The sequence below is a fragment of the Pseudochaenichthys georgianus genome, chromosome 21 (assembly GCF_902827115.2).
Source record: "Pseudochaenichthys georgianus chromosome 21, fPseGeo1.2, whole genome shotgun sequence".
Taxonomy (NCBI): Eukaryota; Metazoa; Chordata; class Actinopteri; order Perciformes; family Channichthyidae; genus Pseudochaenichthys; species Pseudochaenichthys georgianus.
Window position 1 is genome coordinate 23387234 of NC_047523.1, and position 21706 is coordinate 23408939.

The following is a 21706-nucleotide window of genomic DNA, read 5'->3' on the forward strand; positions in this document are numbered from 1 at the left end:
GTGTTGGGCTGTAGTAACTTTGTGCGTAATTGTCAATGTCAACTTGGACACGATGCTGTTATGACAAACATCTGAATCCTGGAGGGAAGGTAAACTAGATCTGAGAGACGCCCCACTTTAGCAGCTCAAGTCAATATTGCAATGCAGTCTTTTGGATGTGCTGGGGAAAGTTGGCAGAGTGGTCTACGGTGGGAAAATGATTTAAACATGCCAGACTTTGTAATTTAAAAGGAGGAGGAAGCACATTTTACTACACTGGAATGGTTTGCCTAAAAGGCGCAGAACACGGAACTTCAGAGCCGAATAATGGAGCATTTACCCCAGCAAAATCAGTTTGGAGCAGTCTACATCTAACTTTACCTTTTTGAAGACTGATGGAAGTTGACCACTGCCTCCAAAGCCAAGTACATTCATGGTAAGACATTATTACTGGGCTTCATATGTTGAATCGTTTGCACTCTTTCCAGTAGAAAAGAAGTAAAAACAGTTCATGACTGAAAACTGGTGACCTCATGTGGGATTCGCCCATATTTTGGTATTTGCCAGTTCGCATCACTTGGAAGCAGAAGGTTAGACCAGCCTTTTAACATCTATTATGTAAGCCTTTACTAAAATGGTGCTTTTTGTTTGTGTTTGACTAGTCCGAGGGATTTCGTTAAACCAATGAGTTTAGTCATGGGTGATCATGGATCCCAGTCCCATCCACGGAGCTCTGGTCTGAGGTAAGTTGAAATGTCATTTACCAGCTGTCATCTTTGTTTATTTCCTTCATAAGATTTAAGAGAATCACAAGTGTCCAGTCGCCCTTTTTACTTGACATTTTAGAAATTATATTCAGCATTCATCTTTAACTAAGAAAACCCTGAATGAAACTAACATTATTATTTGGAATATATAATCATCGAAAAGATAAACTATGAAAAATATAAACACAGCCCTTGCTTTTATCATTATGCACAAATATAATACCATCAAAATCAAGTTCTTCCTCCCATGACACCCTGTGCTGCTTACCACAATAATAGATAGCAGGCAACCAGCTGTTTAACATAGGAGTCTGTTTAAAGTATGCATGTGTTTTCACCTTAATAATGCAAATTCTAAGTAACATTCCTTTAATGCAGTACATCTTGGGGAAGTCACAGTTTTTGCAGACGTTTCAACCTTTGAACTCTCCTCATTTCCTGCTCTCAGGGTTTTACTGAGAAATTGCCTTGACCATATGTAGAGGTCATGGGAAGTATTTAGCAGACAAAACATTGTGCCTCTGTCTTTGTGATGAGCCTGATGATTGCTCTTCTTGTGGAAATCATGCGTTCCTTGGGCTTGAAACTGATATTCTATAAAACACCGATAGGTCATGTACAATTGTCAGGGAAAATCACGGTAAAAGGGCGCTGTGCGTTATGACATGATGGAAATCAGTTTTGGTTCAGGGAGATGATGTCAGCTGCTTATATGGAATCATTAAAAAAAGGGGGAGTGAGTTTCCAGAGCTCTTTCACAGAGTCACCACTCACTCCTTTGGCTGAGTTTTTTTAGATTTAAATTAGAGGTGGGATGGAGAATTTGACATATTATATTTCTAATCCAATATTCCCTGCTATGCAAAGTTTCCAGTTCCTGCCTTGCTGTCGTTTCCAGTTTGTAAAAATAGCATTGAGACAATCATATGCAGTTTACTAAAAAAAATGGTGTGACCTATAATCATATTTCATAAGCATTGTGTAATCTGGGAGCACAGCCACGCTCCCTGGCAGCAGAGAGCAGCAGACGACGTAAATCTCTCTGTGGTTTGACTGTGATTTGGAAAAGTAAACCGCACTCTGCTATAAGGCGGGGTGTGGGAGGAGGACACACATGTTCTCTGTCTTATTTGAAGCTTCTCATATTTGGAGCTAATAAACTTGCTGCCTCACACTTTGTTTTACAAATGCAGTCATTTGTGACAATTCCATGTGACCTCCCCCCCCCCCCAAATCTACACTGCATTTTTGAAATCCAAAATAGAATCTTCCAGAATCACTGTCATGGCTGTTCTCCAATCAAAGATGACTGTACAAAAATAAATGTGTATTTAACATTAGTTGGCATTAACAACATCAGAGAGCTTTTTTTTCTTGACTATGATCATTGGAAAAGTATTTAATTCAATTCAAAAATCAAACTAACATTCATTTAAATATAACCGGTGCATTTTCATATGAATGAATTCAAACTAACTGGGTGCTGCTTGGAGCTGGCCCTGCTAATTGGACACACCTTAAACCATGATCTCACATGGCTGGCTTTCCTTGGGGCAGAATGTGGAATTAGTTAAGGTATCGTGAATCCCCACAGCTGTTCTTGATATGCAGGCAGCCCAAGGACACAGCTGCTCACATGAGTGTACAGCTGAAAATGATGGCTGGCGGAATGTAGACACTCTAAGCAAGTGGGCATGGAGAGTTGAAACATAGTGACCGCTTTTGCTGTGTCTTAAAGCTTCACAACAACATGTGTAATCAACTTTAAGGCTTCCAGTCTGTCTATAAAAAAGACAAGGCACACAAAGCTCAAGGTCTCCGAGAACACTGATGCATAACACAGTGTTTTCCACTCAAAACAATCCCCAAGAGACAACGAGGCTTTCTTCGTTCAGGGAAATGTATAATTTGGTCTCCAGCGTGCTGCCCTCAGAGAGCCCACTCAGATCTTCTATACTCGAAAGGCAAGATAAAGGATGTCATTCAAAGATATCCCCCCACTAGATGTAATAAAGCAAGAGGAAAATCAGCATTATTTCCCTGCAAGCTTGTCCTGGCAATGAGCTAGTGTGCCTTTTGTTTTATCTCTTGGATGCTTTCTGCCTCACAGGGCTAAAACAGACAGAATGGCAAGCGTCCAGGGGACAGGGAATAATGGGCTGCCTTTGTGACCACTCTGAAGCCAACGCATTGACCATAAACACAAGTGAACCCTTCTCACTGGACAGTTATGACCATTATGAAATGCAATTTGTTGGTTATTATAGCTTATTTTGCTTTTTATCTCTAAAGTAGACATCATTATGTACTTATATAATATTAACGTTGTGCACAGTAGTCCGTTTGAAGAGATTTGCTGCCTGACTTGGAGTCTTGGGCCCTCTTTGTTTCTGTTATACGCTCTTCCAGGGAATAACAGTCGGATGCCTCCCACTCTCGGCCTGTGTAACATTCAGAGTGACCTAACATGAAGCAGTCCTTTGTGAACTTATCTCCAATAACATTTAAACGTTGTATTTGACAAAGGAACAAATAGATTTGATTTGCATGACCTTCATTATCAGTGTTTGTCTTGTGTACATGAGATATTAATCACGAAGGCCAGTCATGAATGGCGTTGCTTGAGTTTACTATAGGTGTGTTTAACAAACTGTCTAGAACTTATCAAATGAATGAGAAATCATAAATCCAAGCTTAAACCTATATATAGAGGTATAAAATGCTAATATAAAAATTGCACACCTTGAAGTGGTTCTCAAGTTGGCAATATAACTGCATATTTTTATACTGTTGTATCCACCCAGATATTTGTGGGTAGGGGTATGATAGCAGTTTCTGTGGTGCATTTTGCATGCGATCAGATTGGCAATGAACCGACATACTGAACCTCATCATTTCCTGACATACACTGCAGCAAGCTAATGGACCACGGCATGACACAAGCAAACATCATCCAGCTGTTACAGTGAGGATATTCAGACTAACATCAGTAAGTAAGCAGCAGAGCTAATTTCTATTAAAAATCCAGTCACTTTGTTTCTATTACAGCTGTTTTTCATTATGCCTCTCAGGGGCTGCTTTTTGTTCAAGTTGCAATTGAATGTCAGATAAAGATCATGCTATTTACAGGGAACATTAGGACATGTTTTAACAAGTTAATATTGGCCGCTCAGTTATTCTCTAGGTGAAAGTTGGAGGAAAGATGCAAAAGTGACTCTTCTGACCATGACATTGAAACGCGACGTTGTGTCGTGCTTGCTTTGAGATTGCATGCGAGATAGGGTGTAACCCTACTAACATTCAAATGAAATGAAGTTGAGGTTACTGTATGTACAGCACTATTAGCATTGCAATAGGAAACTGAATATTTCTTTGTGCAACATCACTGTATGCATACTGACATTATAAACCTCAGTTCATGTGATGAGCGAGAAAGGGAAAGCATGCTGCTGTGCCTTTTTGAAAGATGCCCCACTGCAGACAACGCTGCATTGTTCCACATGAAAGGATGCAGTGTGATAGTTATAATCATGGCTCAAGGGGGAGCTCTCTCTCCCAGCAAGTTATGGTGTTATTTCCTACATTTTGATCTTAAACAACAACTCCCTTTTGGTAAAGTCAGCAAAAGTTGTTTATTTTCTTTGCAGAAACATAGGTTTTTTTTTGGAGGGAAAATATTTGATCTGCTCTGAGACAAGGTGGGGGTGATGTACCGTAGCAGCCCCCAGTTCACTGAGCAGAATGACATCTGCTGTTTGGGATCATTGTATGAGGAACTGAGAGATGATGTTTCATCTCAAATCGCATTACTTAAATGGCTGTCAGACCTTCTAGCTTACTCTAAGTCTGCTGTAGTATTATTCACTGTTCTACACGTAGTGCAAGAGTGAGCACCATGGGAGTCATAATACTAAGTGAGAATGAGGCGGATCATGACCGAAGGAGATTACACGCTGTATAGAAAAGCTAATAATGTCACAAGGTGGGGCCTTCAATATTTGTCAGAATTATACATGAGGATGACGCCCTTAGAGTTTGAGTGTTACCAAGCCTGTGCTGTGGGAACATTTGTTTTTTGTTTTTCCAACAATAACAAACGATACACATAGGAAGTGGGAAGTTCTCATAGGGTCTATGTACTCTTTTTCTCCCTAATCTCCTTCCATCCTAGGAAGTAATGGCCTTTCCAGACCCTCTGTAAAAAGCTTGTGTTTACTGTGAGTGACCTCTCACCAAATTACCAGCTGTGGCTCTGGCTCTGTGTTTTGTCTTTCCTCAGGGACTCCCCCCCCCCCCCCCCCTTTCCTCCTTCTATAAGCCATGAGACTCCTTAACTCCACCCCTCTCCTTAACTCCGGCCGGCTCCTACACACTTACATCTCCCTTCACCTCCTTATCATCTGATGATGTTTCTGTGGGGGTGGGGGGGGATGTTTGTAAATGTGGCCGCACATTCTTAGTTGAGCGTGTAAGGCTAGTGATAACGCACTGGCAACGAGCACTTATTTCACAATGGAAAGTCAAATGTATTACTTCCGTACCAGGGGTGTACAAACTTGCTTGACTTGGTTTGGAAGCGTTTTCATTGTAATCTATTTTGAAGTGTTGATTCACTTAACAATGACAACATCAGAAAAGAATTCTCTGGCTGGATGTGCTAAGTGCAAAGTGCTGACAGCCTCTTTTGACAGCTAACAATTGTACCCGAATGCTTTCACGACTATGTTGATGCAGTGTTGCATATTGTGTAATTCACCTCTTTTCATGTCAAAGCATGTTTTCTGAGTATTCAATAAAGGGTTTGACTGTGGGAGTTTAATGCCAGAGGAAACATTCAACACAATCCAAATGTTGGGCTCCTGAGGGTTTGACATCGAGCTACTGAATATAACGTGCTTCACGCCTTTGTGTGTCTTTAACGCTCTACTAACAACTCTTCTAGCATAATTTACAGATGAGTCAGTTCTGAAAAAGTAAGGTGTGTTTTTGAAAAGTTGCCAGTGTTTTTGTAATGAAAAGCAAGCACTGGAAAAGTACCTGATTAAATTAAAGAGTGGGGAGGATTCCAAGTTCCTTTAGTACTTCTGACCCCTCTTGGTCTCTGATCACATGTTCACCATCATAATGATACAATTCATGATTAAAACACGTGAATTTATTTCCTCGATTCTTTATCTTAGCTTCTGTGCTAACGAAGAGAGCGTATATGCTGCAGTGAGTTTCAGTGCACTGGCCCCACCCACAGGTTCATGTCTGCACAGGGAGGCAAAGCTGCTTACCTTTCCGCTCATGAGCGCGGGGGGAGTGCCACTTACTCACTGTGAGCTTGAGCTTGCAGAAACGCAGCAAGAGGGTAGACAGGATTTAGGTAGAGGGGACACATTTCTGATGTCACAGCTTGGGTGTGGCATTAAGGTGGGCCTGTTGATGTCATGCTAGTATAGTTTAGTCTGTCTGACTACTCCATGGGACATACACAGCGGGATGGACATTATTTGAGCGGAGGTAACCTCAGGCAAGGAGGTAAGAGCGTGGAATGAAATGTTGGCACTCTGAGATGAAAAGCAGGTCTGCAACACCTGCTCTCCCAATGTCTGGATCTTTGTCCTTGTAATGCCTGTGGTGCTGTCAGCAGGGCTCTCCCTGACTCTCCCTCTCTAAAGGTGTTGGATAAGGCCTGGACATATTTTTGTGTTCGAAATATTTGTATTCAGAGGTTAGCAGTCTATCTGTTTTGACTTGAAGTGGAGGGTGTGTTGGGCATGTTTGAGCCTGTGCATCTGACTGTACTGCTATAGTTTGTGTTCTGGTTATGTGTTTTGGTCATTGGAGCATTCAATTGTTGCTTTTGTTTCTTAAAATAACTGGGGTGTTGTCTGAAAGTGTGAATGAGCAGTAGAGAGGGTGTCTATACAAATGTTGTTTGTTTCTTTGTACATGAACCCACCATTCCCTAAGGGGCCATACTTCTACCCAGCAGCTGCAAACATATCACAGTAGGCCTTTTCGCTAATCCTCCACCTTCTTAGAACCTCAAAGGAAAGTACACTTTTAGCCAATGGTTGGGTTCAGTTTCATCTCCGAGCCTCTTCCACCTGCTCATTGCTGTATTGGATCCCGGGTTTGCCTGAAGGGTTTTTAATTGATTTGGTTGGAAAAAATGCCATGGAAATGACTGACATTTTTCTTGGAAAAGTCATGCTGGCTGGAACAAAGTATTATGGAATGTGGGGAATTTGGATATTCCTTTGTTCAGCTGCTTGACTGCTGCTGATATTAAGATTGTTTTTTCTATTACTCTATTACTCTAGGGCAGATCTGTATTTTCACTATTCTTCAAACTTCCTCTTCTGTGCCTCTCTCATTCCATCCTTTTTGCACAAAAGTATTTCGAGTATTTTTACACGAGGAGCAGCATTTGGATATTGTACTAGTCTATCGTTTTCTTTTATCATCCGGAGGATTGTCAGTAATAGTTTTGCTTGAACATAATCAAGCAGATTCTACGTCTTTTCCCCCACTGTGTCAAGTTATCTTGCACATCTGTCTAAAGCAAGCATTTAACATATTCACATCAGAAATGAATTAAAGGCTGCTGTTAAACCAAGCCAGTTAATCCAACACCAAATCATCGCATGCAATAACTATTTTTCATGGTATTGGTTTCAGAGTCCATTTGTTTTTGCACTGCTGAACCTGACAAGATCCGTATAATCAAACAAATGGCACAATGACAGGCCTGTTATTTCCTGGTAGTTGGTGATCACCTCTCTGAAGCATGTCCTCTGGTTTTGAATGGGCTTGTTTGTGAGCGTCAGACCTCCCAGGGAAGTCCTGTGAATGAGGCATCGGCGCAGTCAAGCTCCAACACGTCTCCCCTTATTCAGCAACACATCCTGGGCTTCTGAAAAAACACAGGCCTGGATGGCACAAACAAACCGGCCTGTGTGTCTGTCACCTGCTCGAGGTGTCTTGACAAAATCACTGATGACACAGCTGGATAAACTGGACTGACCCTGAACCTGAGGCATGGCTAGTTTGCATTTCTTCCATACTAATTTATTGAAATATCACATGTTTTTTTTCTTTTGAAGAGCACATCAGTCAGGACAGCTGTATCATTTGAATCAACCAGGCTCAGTTTTACAGCATTTGTGAAATGTGTGGAAAAAGAAAAGTTTAGTAACAGTGTTTCGAAATGATTATAATGCCATTGCCAAATAAACAGCCTGAGCCTTGAAATCGGGACTTTGTACCCAGTAGAGGCCACATGAATGCCTGTTTTAGCCAGTCTCTCTGTTGAAATATTAGCAGGGATTTCATAGTCATATTCAGTGTTTCCACACACCTACCATGTGTAATCTGTAAATGAATATTAATCAAACACTCCTTCCCTATCTTAGCTATACCTTTCTAAGTTAGGTTTGAGAAGGGTCCCACTTCAAAACATCCACTGCTGATCCCTAATGTTGCCAATGGTACAATCACAGGGTTAGAGTAACATGCCATACTGTTTATGCCACACAAAAAGTGTATTCCATTGGCCAAAATGAATAATGGCAGCAAATGTCATGGCAACATGGCGTGAGTGAGTTTCCTAGTAACAAGGTTGATCTAGCTTAAAGCAGCGTTCAGATTGATCATAAAACAAAAATCGTTGACAACACAGCGAGCATACTAAGTACACCAGAAACATATAGATAGTACTGTATATTTGCTCCAGGTGGTGCAAGTGGAGTCTCATTCTGTACAAGCACTTACACCTAATTGTCAGTTTGGAAACGTAGACAATGACTGATGTTCATGCCAATTTTTTCAAAAACACATTTATTAATATACAGTACACACACACACACACACACACACACACACACACACACACACACACACACACACACACACACACACACACACACACACACACACACACACACACACACACACACACACACACACACACACACACACACACACACACACACACACACACACACACACACACACACACACACACAGAATCAATCATACAAAGTGTGGCTCCAATGAGAAAGATATTTTTTGGAATCATGATCACATTGAACCCGTTTTAATTAAGACACTTTTTTGAATTTCTGTAATTCAGTATAACTGCAATACTTTGAACACATTAATGATTGAAATGGAAAAGAGACACTTGGATTCAACATATTGTAATACAAGCAAAGTGGCCGCCTGTAAACAACACTCTAGGAGTAATTATTGTTGTGTTCTTCAGGTAATCCAGAGGTGTTTTTACCAGAAGGGGACTTGGGAAATCCCTTTCAGTTATCAAAAAGATGCATTGAAACAGACACAGACAGCACTGAACATTTATCACAACCTTACCTTATATACTGTTATGACCGTTATGACTAATGTGCCTGCTTACAGTTGCAATGACAAATGTTAATTCCCTTATGCACTTTGAACTTCTGTTGGTCTCCAGAAGCCCTTTAGACAATTTATGCCTTACATTTGCTCATTAGATGTTTGTCTGTCTGCACCAGCTGGTTGTGAACTTTGTCTGCTGTCTGATCTGGAGTGGATTTATTTTGCCTTGTTTGCTAAAACAGGCTGCCGTTGGAAACCAATTTGATGAGAGGGGAAAGAACAAACCATATAAATGTGTTGGTTTTACGAACAGAACAAGGACACTAAACCCTGTTTTTATAAGTAGGTGATAGTCTTGGTCTCTCTACCAAAGTCTTTCCCAATTATCCATTTGAAGAATGGGGATTTAAATATATGTCAAATCTTATACAATGCAGAACCTAAAACAGGACACCTCAGACAAAGTTGTTGTTGGCAGTTTAACCTCTGTTGTAAGTTACTGCAATATACTTGCTAAATATTGAACCACAAGTAACCATGGCAACAATAATACTTAAATTGCAAACCTATGATGTGAGACTAAATGTTCAAGGTTAGCAAACTTGCTTATCAAGGACTCTCCAGATTTCACCATGGTTGTGAAATAATAATAACATACACTTGCAAAAGATTGTTAGTTCACTTTGATATATATCTTTTGGCCTCAAACTGTAATAACGTGATGCTTCCTGCTAAAGAAGTTTCCAGGAAACAACATGAACATCTCCTAAGTCTTTCTAACATGTTCTAAGCTATATGGGTACAACCCTTTTCATTACATTGCTAGTTTGAAACGATCTAAGACCTAATAAAATATTAAGGAGGGATTTGAAAACAAACCAATGGGTAACATATCAGATCTTGGAATACAGTAGCTGGCATGACCAAATCCAGGGGTCCCCTGGAGAGAGGTCTGCAGTTGGACCGTTAACAAAGTTGTTACTTTCAAAAACACCAGAGCAGAGTCAACAAAATGTGCATTCAGGATTTTATTTGGGATTGTTCATTATTGACTGTGCTAGATTTTATCATCCTGGCTGAACTGTTTGCTTAAAGATGAACAGATAAACAGTCCGTCTGTGTTGTGTCCTGTGTTTTTTGTTTTTGTGCTGCTTCAGGTCCTAATTTTCTCAAATGATTGTACTGCCTGTGTGTTTGTCTGACCTTTAGTGTATCAGTACACATTCCTCACACATCATTGGATTTCAAAGCCTGACATGTAGTTGGTTCAACAAAGCCAGACACCAAAGCGTGACAAAAATAATTCCGACATTGTGGCTGTGTCTGAAATCATTAAACGTGTTCAACATTCACGAGAAAGCCATGTGATGTATTATTGTCAGTTGTTAGAAAACAACACTGGTTATATCAGGGCATTAATGGTGGATGTTAGTGATAGTGAATAGTTCATTATTTGTTACATTGCTATGTGGCACATTGTGGCATATTTAGCCATTTCAAACACATCTTCAGGTCTTAGCTAGCAGTAGCAATAGCATGCTAACACATTAGCTAGTTTTGTTGATGCAGCCGACTTGCACACTTGGTTTGTGTTAACTGTTCCTTTTAAACGTGTAGTCTGCATTGTAATCCTCACTTAATAGATGTTTAACAGCAGTAACCACTGAATGATAAAATGTGTGGGCCTGTGTGTTTTCATTTACATGTATGTCATGGTCTTAGTATTTAAGGACAGCAGCCCCCATAGCAAGACTAATAATCCTTTGCTAGACGTGCCTCAGTGGAGCCTGTGACCTTGCATTGCTCGGATTCCTCTGTTTGAATAAGCAGTGCCCCCACCAGAGACTTTACAGGCTATAATTCAAGGCATTGGGTCTGCAAATGCCTGTTTTATCTATGTGCTGACTGAATGATGTGACACTTGAATGTCTCTGAGGTTATTCATTCCTTGGCCCTCTGAACAACTTGATAACATTGCAGTACCACAGTGTGACCTTTGTGTGACTTTATGTGATTGTGTGTTTATCATACCATCTATAGCTTTTAATTTTAAGCGAATAATAATGCCAAATATCATGTGTTAAAACCATGGACTGAATGTAATGAATGGACATTTGTTTGTCATGTTGGCCATTGTCTTCTTTGTTTTAGGGGAAACAAGTGGTACGAAAGGTTGAAGAGTAGTACAATCTAATGCTTCAAAAGACATTTTAGGAAAAACATTTTTAAGAATGACCTTTCTGAACTGAAAACACAAGTGTGAAGGTGTTCACGGACAACACCCAAACCGGAATAACAGAGACCTGTCAATCCCAAGGTAGCCCCACCCTAAAGCATACTCTTCTCTGTTATGGATTTGACCTTATATGGAAGCATACATTACAAAATTACCATTATGCTGTATTGAGATTCATACAGAAAATGAGACCATAAAGTTATAAGGAACTATTTTTTCATAGGTAACAAATGAGAAGACACTTCCGCATTGGCTTCCCTTATGTAGCCATGGATGTTCCTGCATGTTTAAAAAGCATGTTATAATGACCCGGTTTAAATCACACACTTTTTTTTGTTTACAGACGGCAGGTTTTCATTGTTCACAACCTCTAGGGGAGCATTAGAAGAATGGTGTTATTATCTCAAATACGTCATAGAATTACTATGTATGACTCTCCAACAGATGGCCAGCTGACAACAAATCTTGTGATGAATGAAAATAGTTGTACGGTGAAATATATTGGCCTTACATGACTGCCCTCACCTACACTGTATTGATGTATTTTCCATAATGTTAAACAAAGACAAACACTCAAAAATGCCCTTCAAAACAGAAATGTGTTTGTCAGTCACAATTTAAAAAAGAATACTAGCAAACCAAGTGATGTTCACTAGTGCATTGGGTGTTGCCCCTTTTCACAAAACACCAAACACTACACTTTACATTTTATTAAACCACAACATTCACTATAAAACACATTTTTTACAGTTACAGAAACTGTGGTCTCCATCTTGCGTCTTCTCTCACATGTCTGTCCGTTCACGGCCATTTCTTCAGGCTCAATGAGTAAATCTGTCCACTTGGTTGTCTTGTGACTTGTTTGCAAAGTGGACTTGAGCTCTTTTATGTAATAGCCTCACTGCTTTTTAAAACCTGAGGAAGAAAGGATTCCTTTCATGCTGTCTGCTGCACTTTGATTTTCAATCAGATTATTGTGTGGGATAGCAGAAACAGTTTTAATGATTAAAGAAATGCACACAAATGCATGTAAGTGGAGAACCATTCCCAGTCATCTCTAAAGTACTAACATGTTTGTCCTGTGTTAAAGCAAAGCAGACTTTTCACAAATGCTAAAGCTACTCTGAAAATAATGTATCTTTTAACGACAGGGTGTCGACCAAGAGCAGAGCACCATCCCCCCCAGGACTAAAGACGCTGGATCCCCCAGGTTATTCCCAGTGGTACCCAGGAAACCTTCATTTAGCCATGGACCAGAAGGAGAGCCTCATTGATAAAGACCTCTCTCTGGTCGTGGTTCTGCCTGACGGAGTGGAAGAAGTGACCACGGTGCATGGAAGGTAAAGTTGGAGTACTGCAATCCAATTTTAAGTTGGAGCATTGTGTTTTTGTTCTTACTGATCATTGTAATTCTACATGTAAACATTACATTATGATGTCACCTCAAGTCAAACAGTGCAGTTCCAGTCAGACTGAGTCAGATAGGTGGAGTCGCTGAGAGGTTTTAATTCATATTTGTTCTAGGCAACTTGTACTTGCGTTATTTTCTTCTCTCAACAAATGATACGAGCAAGAATTAAAGAGCGTTTGCATCAAACTCAGAAGATTATCTCATGATGAACATGCTATGGCGCAATAAGGACACAGATAATACTCTTGATCAGCTAGGTCTGCAACACCTACATATTGATCTGTATCAACATACCTCTATGTCAATCTGTCCTTCAATTATGCCACTCACTCACACAGCTCATGCTTTCCATTAACAGAGTTTACTTTAGATATCATTATTATATTCTTTCTCTAAACCCTTTCTAAGTGCATACACAGCAGAGTTAACGCTTTATTTGGAGGATAATGGCATTGCACTGATAAAATGTATTATCAGCGTTACAAAAGCCCCATGCTACTTTCTTGCTACTGTAATTTACTGTAAGTTAGTTTTTATTGTTTCCACACGTTCTAACATCTTTTTAAATTCAAAATGTTTAAATTCATTTATTAAAACTGTCAAATAAACATATTTTTCCTTTTGTTTTAAAACTCATCATAATGTTGTATTTTGCATTGTCTCCCCTCTCATGCTGTACAAATGATTTGTTTTTGTTTTGTCGTGTCCTTCATGTCTTTCAGCAAACCTATAATGGATCTTTTAGTGACGCTTTGTGCAAAGTACCACCTGAACCCATCAAGCCACACCTTAGAACTGGTCACCGCCAAGAAGAACAACACCAAACTCAAGCCAAATGCTCTCGTAGGAACTTTGGATGCAGAGAAGATCATACTTAAGCCTAAAGGGGTGGATAAAAACAAGAAGACCGGTCCTCAGATGCCTGAGGTACGCTCAACGCATGACACAATGCATGATTTTCATGTTGAGTACGTTTTTATCAAATAAGGTGGTATGTTTTGTATTCTTTAGGCAACTGTTCGGATGGTGATAAACTACAAAAAGACGCAGAAGACCATACTCCGAGTCAGTCCTCGAGTTCCCCTGTCTGAACACTTACCAGCAATCTGTGAGAAATGTGAATTTGACATGGGAACTACAGTTCTGTTGAGAGATGGCCAATCACTGGCCCCTTTGGACTTGTCCAACTCTCTTAATGATTATGCAATAAGGGAGGTTTATGCAAGAGACATGAGTGGTAAGTACTCATTTAAAAAAAATCACTTCTTGCTTCATATGGAACGATATTTGATTGTACTAATCATTCACTTCATCAGCTCACTTTTTGCATGTTGTTGTTTATATCGCTTATAAATCGTATGCTTGTTGGCCCTGCAGGACAACCTGTTTCTCCTGTGTGTCCAGTCTCACCCGTGCATGCAGGTATTAGTTTGTAAACTGTATGACTGCTTTATCAGAGCAGTCATAATTCTGACCAATGTTATCTGTCAACTGTTTTTTGCAGTCACGCCGGGCAAAGACAAAGATCAAAAAGAGAAAGAAAATAAAGGCCTCTTTAGCAAATTTAGAAAAAGCAAGAACAAATCTGACCAGGTAATGCAGCTTCTTCTTTCATGTACTGATTATGCAAATATACAGATGTATCAGAGTAACTTGAAATGTTCAGAGGGAGGTTTGTTTACTTTGGCTCGCCATTGGTTGACGTGCACGATGTTGTTTGGGAACAGGCCTCTTATCATGTTCTGATTGGGTGTTTGTTCTTTAAAGGCAACGACAGCCAGTGCTCCAGCTTCTCCTGTGCTTGTGATCAAGCCTCGACCTCTCAGCATGGCCTTACCTAGCTCCAATTCGTCCTTGTATAGCTCCACTACGCTACCTACAGATGTGCCAAAGAAGAGACGTGCCCCCCAACCCCCACTTCTGGTGTCTCAGAGCTGCCCGTGCGATTTCAGCATTCGCCGGAGACTCAACTCTGAACCTATTTGCCAGGTGGACGGTGACCCGGTGAGTGAATATTTAGAAATGTCAGCATAGCCCTGAACAATTATGTGAATGACAGCCATTTGATTTTTTTTGGTGCATTGGTTATAATAATTGAATCTTGTTGTGTACCATAGATGTCTGGTTTAAGCCGTGGCTCCTCGGCAGAGTCGTCGCTTAAGAGAACCAAACGCAAAGCTCCTCCGCCCCCCAAGTCCCCTAGCGCTACTGTCCAAGAAAAACTTCCTCTGGATGAAACTTTGCAAGGTTAGTCTTTGATTACATTTGTGTATTTGTTTAATCACGGAGTTGAATATTGCCTGTCCTTTTCATCAATGATTTTGTCATGTGTACTTTGGCCTCCAGGACAGGTATTTTAAAATACTGTAGCCTGAGTCTACAGTTTCTATCTTATGACTATTGTGCCTCCTAGTGGTCATTATTAAACAGTGGCTTATTTAAAAAACGTTCTTCAGCCCTGTTGGAACATGGAACAAATACTTGAGGGTGGCAGGAGCATGGGAAATATCAATCTTAGTAGGTTTTAAACTCAAGATTCTGCTTCATTTGTATGTTTTGGGCTTCATCTAAGAAGTTACGCTGCACTTGTTTTGTACTGCCTTTGTTGACTTTCATTGTATTAGCTCTTGAAATGTGTCTGCTTTCTAGAGTCTACTCTATAGAAACCTTTCAACTCAAGGAATACTTTTATAGTATGATCCCTCCTCTTTTTCTAAGTTATTTTACTTTAGAACTCCAGTTGAATATCCAGGTACCCTTGGAATATTGTTGTAAACATCAAAACCATAAACAAATGTGTGTTGAGAAAACAGTCATTTTTTCTACATTCAAGATTATTGTACGTTTTTAATTCCCGGGTATTTTCCTTTGTTGAGTATAATTAACTTGCTTTGAAATACTTTCCTGTGATTGTGTAGACAAATCTTCCCGTCACTGTAGTGTCCTGTGAGGGAAGCTCCACCCGTCCTGTATACAAAGCAATTTCAACCAAAAACAAAGAATATTTCCCAAAAATAAACTGAGGTCTGATCAACAAACAGGCAATTCATTTTGGCTTGCATAACAAAAACGACAGAACTAAATTCACTTCAATCCATCAACTGTGATTGATCATTGTATTTACGGTTGTCCTGTATATTCCACACCCTTTAAGCATGGTTGTATTTCTTGTCTAGTGCTTTGAACCTCTGTATCTTTCTTTTTTTATTTACTCCTTTGTAACTGTGTTTCCCTTGACTAGTGCATATATCCCAGACCTCATTATAAGAAGGTTTAATCACTGACTTATGACTGTTATTGACACACACAATTGCTTACCTGTCGTTATTCTCATATTTAAAACTTTCAATTAGATAAGATTAGAAGCATTTATGGTCATTATACATGTAGAATGAAAAGAGAAAAAATACTAAGGTGCTATCAATACATTCAGAATAGACAAAAGACTACAGTTCACAGAGAAACATCACTTCCTCTGCTGTTTCCGAAGCAGCCCAGTGCCTCTCAGTAGATAAATAGATCAGAGGCTGAGAACAGTGTGAAGCTGCAGTTTTGTTTAAGTAGCCTTGAAATTCCTTTTGCTTTCTGGTCCTCTGTGATGCACTTCCTGACAGCGCTAAGTTAAGAACTACACAAGGGAGACTGTGATGTAAAAGATAGTTTTTTGGAACTCATTTACCAAAACAACCTTTTTTTGGGAAGGGTTTTACGACTATAAAATTGTGTGAAAGATTTTCCTACCATTTCCAAGTCTCATCAACAGTTGTTTATAAGTTACAGCCAACACATGCGCTTGAAATAATAGATTTCATGTAATGTTAACTGCTCCACTGATCACCTTTGCAACATTTGACTTAAATAATAATAATAATAGCTTGGATTTATATAGCGCCTTCCATGAGACCCAAGGTCGCTTTACAAAGAAGAACAGGGGTAAAACAAACATAACAAAAACAAAAGGCAGTAAGACAACCAGTCAGAGAGACAAATAGATCAGGGGCCAAAGGCCTTAGTAAACAGATGGGTCTTGAGGGCCCTTTTGAAGGCGTCAAGCGTGGGGATGTTGCGGATCTCCGCGGGGAGAGCGTTCCAGAGGGTGGGGGCTGCCACACCGAAGGCTCTGTCCCCGAAGGTTCGCAGTTTGGTGCAGGGGTTGGTAAGCAGGCCAGAGTCTAAAGACCGCAGGTTCCGGGATATGGCATGTGGGCGAAGGATGTCTGATAGGTACTGGGGGGCATGGGCATGGAGGGACTTGTAGGTAAATAGCAGGTATAGTAAATGTTAATGATTTTACATAACTATTTTATGTCTTTGTATCACAGGTGGGGTAGCTGCTAACACACTGGAGGAGATTATGGAGCAAGAGGAGACCACTGCCTCTGTAATGTCTGCAACTGCTAGTGATACCCAGGGAGAGGACAGCAGCCTCATCATGTCTGCTGACGCTTCACTGCATTCCCCGTCCCCAGATACTGAGATACTGAGCACAATGTCCACGGAGGCAAATGGGGAAGATCAGTCTTGTGATCTATCCTCAGATGGCAAGTACGAACTCTAATATCACTTCTCCAACCTCGGCTTTGTTTTAGCATTAGCATCGGCAATACTTTTAATTCCTTCTCTTTGCTTTACTTTTACAGTCAACTGCAGAGTACAGTGAATGAGTCTGCCAGTGTGAGTGATGGGAGGACAACTGAAGGCACAGACCATTCTGAACTGGCAGATAATAGTGGGTTTGCCATTTATCATAGTGTTATTCTTTTATATCTGTGCTGCAGATGTATTGCACCTACTTGTGTATTTCCTGATTTTTGCCTTACTACACCAAAGTGAGTGAAAATTAAAGTCAACTCAACTGTCACATTACACATTTTCTGTTTTGTATAGATAATGGGCCATGTCCAGTTGAACATGTAGGCCAACAGGAGATCTGTGAAGCGTCTGCACCTCAAAGTGTCGAGATGGATTGTAGCACTTTACCCAGCAGCTTCCCTCCGCCTCCTGTGATGCAAGATGCAGAAGCACAGGCCTCTGTTGAGACAAACACTGAAACCCTCCGGGAGCAGGCTGACAGACCTGAGATCCCAGTGGCCACCAGCACATCACGCCCCATTGCAGAGGATGCTCAAGCGCAAACAGATTTCACACCACTACCTGTGCCTCCACAACAACCCATGGATGAAATCCCTTCGTCAGCTAATTCGCCTGCCTTTGAAACCGCCGGTAAAAAAGATATAGCCACTGGAACGGAGGAACTGGACGAGCCTGATCTCAAAGATTCTTTACCCCACACCTCAGAGACCTCATCGTGCCAAGATTCAACCCCAAGTGCTCCAGCCGCAACAAGGGCAACATCTATTTATGCCACAAACTCTGAGCCGAAGCCCAAGCCTTCCAATGAGCTGACAAGAGATTACATCCCCAAGATGGGGATGACGACTTACACCATCGTGCCTCAGAAATCTATGGACAAACTGAGATATTTTGAAGTTGCACTGACACTGGAGGCTCCTCCTGATGCTCCTGAAGAGAGACTCGATATTGGTGCTCTTCAGTTGGAAGAGATCACAGCGCCGGAGGATCAAACCGAGGACTCAAAGGAAACAAGTGAGCTGCACACTACTATACCCAGGGAAGACTTAATGACTAGCACTACTACTACTACTACTACTACTACTACTGCAGAAGACACTGTTATTGGAAGTATACCTGATTCAATTCCTTCCTCACCCCCAACACGTTTACCTACAGCAGATGAAAACATCTCATCCTCGGCTAATGTGGCATCTGAAGCAGGTTCACCAGCTGAGGTCAAGGAGATGAAAATTCCGCCCGCAACTAAACCTAAGCCTGGTTCTTTCCGCTTGGCACAGCACAAAAAAACACCTGGGTATTATGTCACCTCAGCAGCAGAAAAGAAACTTAATGCCAGTCCTGGCATCCAGAGGGAGGCTCAAGGAAGCGCAGAGAGAGCAAAGTTACCACCGCCTCCTCTTCCTCCTCCCTTGCAGTGTCAAGAGGAGACAACAGGAGGCGCTAATGTTGAACTGAGCCCCAAGGGGGATGACAAGAATGTTGCCTTCATGCGAATGACTAGGCAAAGTAGTTTGCCCTTTAAAGAACCAACTACAGGGTTAAGCTTGGAAAAACTAAGGAGCTTTGCAGCTGCGAGGCCTTATTCTCCTGCGACCCCATCCCGCTTTGCCCAGGCCGTGTCCTCTGCTGTAAAAAGGAGCCATTCCTTATCCCATGGGCCAAAGTCGCCTCAGTCCCCTGTTTCACCGTCCTTCTCCCCAATCCGAAATCGCTCATCATTCATAGAATCCGAAGGATTATCTGAGATTAAGGTGAGTTTTGATAGCATAAATTTACATTTTAAAAATCTAAATAAAGATGAAAGAAGCAAAGGACTACTTTCTAACCATGAGTTCAGAACAGCTGCAGAGCATTTAGCCTCAAACTGATAATGCTCTGGTAGAAGGGCACTTTCCACTGCTCAGCAATGCACTTATTGATTTTACCTTGAAGGAGTTAGAAGTGAACCAGAGTGTTATCCTACAAGCTTTAGTTAGTTTGAAACTACAAACAATTGTGCTTCCTTTCAATGTCGTATCAGCCATTTATACTGATCAAAGGTATGTCATTGACTTTCATGGACATATTAAATCTATTCAAGGACTAAACAAGGGGCTCAATCCACTGATTCAGTTAATTTGAATTAATTTAGCAGAATATTCCATGCAGAAGAAATTGAATGATGAAGGCTTTATACTCCATAACCCATTGCTATCTGAGCTTTATGGGTGGCAGATGTGATTAGATTGTAATCCAATGAATTTTAGCACACAATTCGATTTTCTGTGTCTGTCATGCCTGGAATGTGTTGTACAGTAATGATAGACATAAAGACAAGATAGACAAATAGCCATTAGTAATTAATGATAGAGCAACATGCATTCCTGCTCTAATGAGGTACTCCTCCTTTCACTGGAGGCATCATGGTCATTTATGCTTGTTGTGCAGGGAAATCTTATTACTGCATTTACTTTTGTTGGACTGAATAAAGTTGTTTTATAGGCTTGTAAAAAAACATGTAAAAATATAATGCAGTCTGTTTCATCTTTACGTTGTCTGGAAGACCGTCTTAATGATGACATAAATTGTGTCCCTTTTTTAACATCACAGGATGGTGAAAAAGGAGACGTGGAAGGCGATAAAGACTCCCCTCTGCAGGTTGCAGAGGGTGAACCGACATCTTTTGGTGGGGTTGTTGAAATGGAAGGAGAGGGTAATCCATAGCAGTGCTTTCATTCTTTTGACAATACATCATCTACTGTAAGCAAATTCTAACAGTCATTGTAATATGATATTCAAATGTTTCCACAACACATGCCTGAACCATTCTTTTCTTCCAGGAGGAGCTTTCCTGAACCCTTTAATGGCCCAGAAGCGGCCCGAACTGTCTGTTTTACCTCTTTTGGCAGTCTCCAGCAGTGTACATACAATTATGTATTTTGATAATTAATAATTACTGTATCTGTTTTCTTTCTCTCACATGTCATTAAGTAATTTCCCTGGCGCTGGCCTGATATTGTAAAGCTTCTCTTTTATTTTGTGTGATGACTATCGCATTTAATGCATTACTGTAGTGAGTAAATAAGAACGTTAAATGAAAACAATTCTATAAATTATTAAAAACACGTATTATCTAAATAATACTGGATGTGTAGGACAGGCGAGGTTTTTCCTATGGTACTTAAATGCTCCTTATATTATACCGCACATATATATTTAAGTATTGCAGAGTTTTGATTAAACTATTTGCATTTAAATACACAGAGGTTGTTTGTGTCAAGCTGTGTTGTTATGAATAAAGCTTCTATCATTTCTGTTGCCTTCAGTGACTGCGTAAATGATGTGTTTTGTTTGTTTTTTGTTGCATATAAACTGCTGAACTCACCTCCCGTTGAATAGCCTACGGTCTGTTATCCACAACAGGTAAAACGTGCTCAGTGTGTGACGGCCTGCAGGGCACGTTACAGTAGAGCACCTGGGCTACACGTGTGATATTCATTACCCACGGGAGCAGCGATATGAAGACCAGCTTTCAAGATTTAAACTGGAGAAAGAGGCTCCAGGTAAGTTCAGCTGTAAAAAGAAAAGAGGAATATGTTGTCGGTTCGAGCTGGCGTAGGAAGCAGCAGTAGGATTCGATGCTCACTGTGCATTGTTATGCTTTGTTGTTGAATTGTAGGTTTTTTATTCATAATAAAAACAGTCATTTACTATGGAGAATTGTCGCAATATTTTACGTTAACTTACAGCCCAGAAGTCGTTAATGTTTTCGAAAATAGTTAGACGTCGAGACGGAAGCTTCCAATGACTTTGTTCTAATGTTAGTAGCCTACTACAAACTTTACATCGAGGTCGTGCTTTCTCCCACACCTAAATAAAAATATACCAGTTTGCAGTTCTCGAATAACAGACTGTTATCGACGCATTTAGGTTTAAAAACAAACCGTAATTGCTGACATCGTCCAACTGTTCTCTATTATTCCTAATAAATACCATGACATAGCATAGCCTGCTGTATATCTCACCATACCACTGTCAACCAGTGTTGAATTCGACACCTTCACTGTTTATGCAGTTAACTGTTGAAAACGCATGCTAACGTAAGTGCATGAATAATTGTGTGTCTCAATGCTTAATTTAAAAAACGAAAAATGCGAGGAACGTTTACGCTTGACTTCCCACCTTGCATGTAAAGTGCAGACGATTAGAAGTAAAGAAGTACATTCATATAAAATGCATTAACTTCTTTTAATTACAAATGATTCATTTATTTCAGTTCCTAACATATTCTAATGACTGTTTTAAAATGTAAATAAAGGACACAAAAATTGTATGATTGAAACTATTAATTAAACATTTTTTTAACAGCCTATGCTGTGATACTCTGTG

The 21706-nt window shown here is 40.4% G+C and overlaps 2 protein-coding genes across 6 annotated transcripts in view; both read left to right on the top strand.

Moving 5' to 3' along the window:
• Positions 1-149: 149 nt before the first annotated feature.
• Positions 150-20631, top strand: cobll1b (cordon-bleu WH2 repeat protein-like 1b). 5 transcript variants are annotated; one of them, XM_034110381.2, is made up of 14 exons: positions 150-415; positions 642-722; positions 12483-12671; positions 13465-13669; positions 13754-13979; positions 14120-14164; positions 14247-14335; positions 14510-14746; positions 14860-14989; positions 17065-17287; positions 17383-17471; positions 17630-19089; positions 19928-20030; positions 20158-20631. In XM_034110381.2, exons 1-14 carry the CDS (start codon positions 375-377, stop codon positions 20265-20267), a joined length of 3228 nt encoding a protein of 1075 aa, XP_033966272.1. In that variant the 5' UTR covers positions 150-374; the 3' UTR covers positions 20268-20631. The 5 variants fall into 5 exon arrangements, with proteins under 5 accessions (XP_033966272.1, XP_033966273.1, XP_033966274.1 ...); XM_034110383.2 differs by having other exon boundaries at positions 152-415; positions 19928-20077; positions 20158-20248; XM_034110382.2 differs by lacking the exon at positions 14120-14164 and having other exon boundaries at positions 151-415.
• An 85-nt stretch (positions 20632-20716) lies between these two features.
• Positions 20717-21706, top strand: part of grb14 (growth factor receptor-bound protein 14) — a 45146-nt gene continuing 44156 nt past the window's right edge. The window contains exon 1 of the mRNA XM_034110388.2: positions 20717-20880. The gene's annotated coding sequence lies outside the window, so the exon portion shown is untranslated. The remainder of the gene's footprint in view (positions 20881-21706) is intronic.

Bases quoted from the DNA above. Each gene is read 5' to 3' on its own strand.
- cobll1b (XM_034110381.2), top strand. From the start codon at position 375: ATGGAAGTTGACCACTGCCTCCAAAGCCAAGTACATTCATG. The intron at 723-12,482 runs GTAAGTTGAAAT...TTTTAACGACAG, and splicing joins CCACGGAGCTCTGGTCTGAG to GGTGTCGACCAAGAGCAGAG. The intron at 14,165-14,246 runs GTATTAGTTTGT...TGTTTTTTGCAG, and splicing joins AGTCTCACCCGTGCATGCAG to TCACGCCGGGCAAAGACAAA.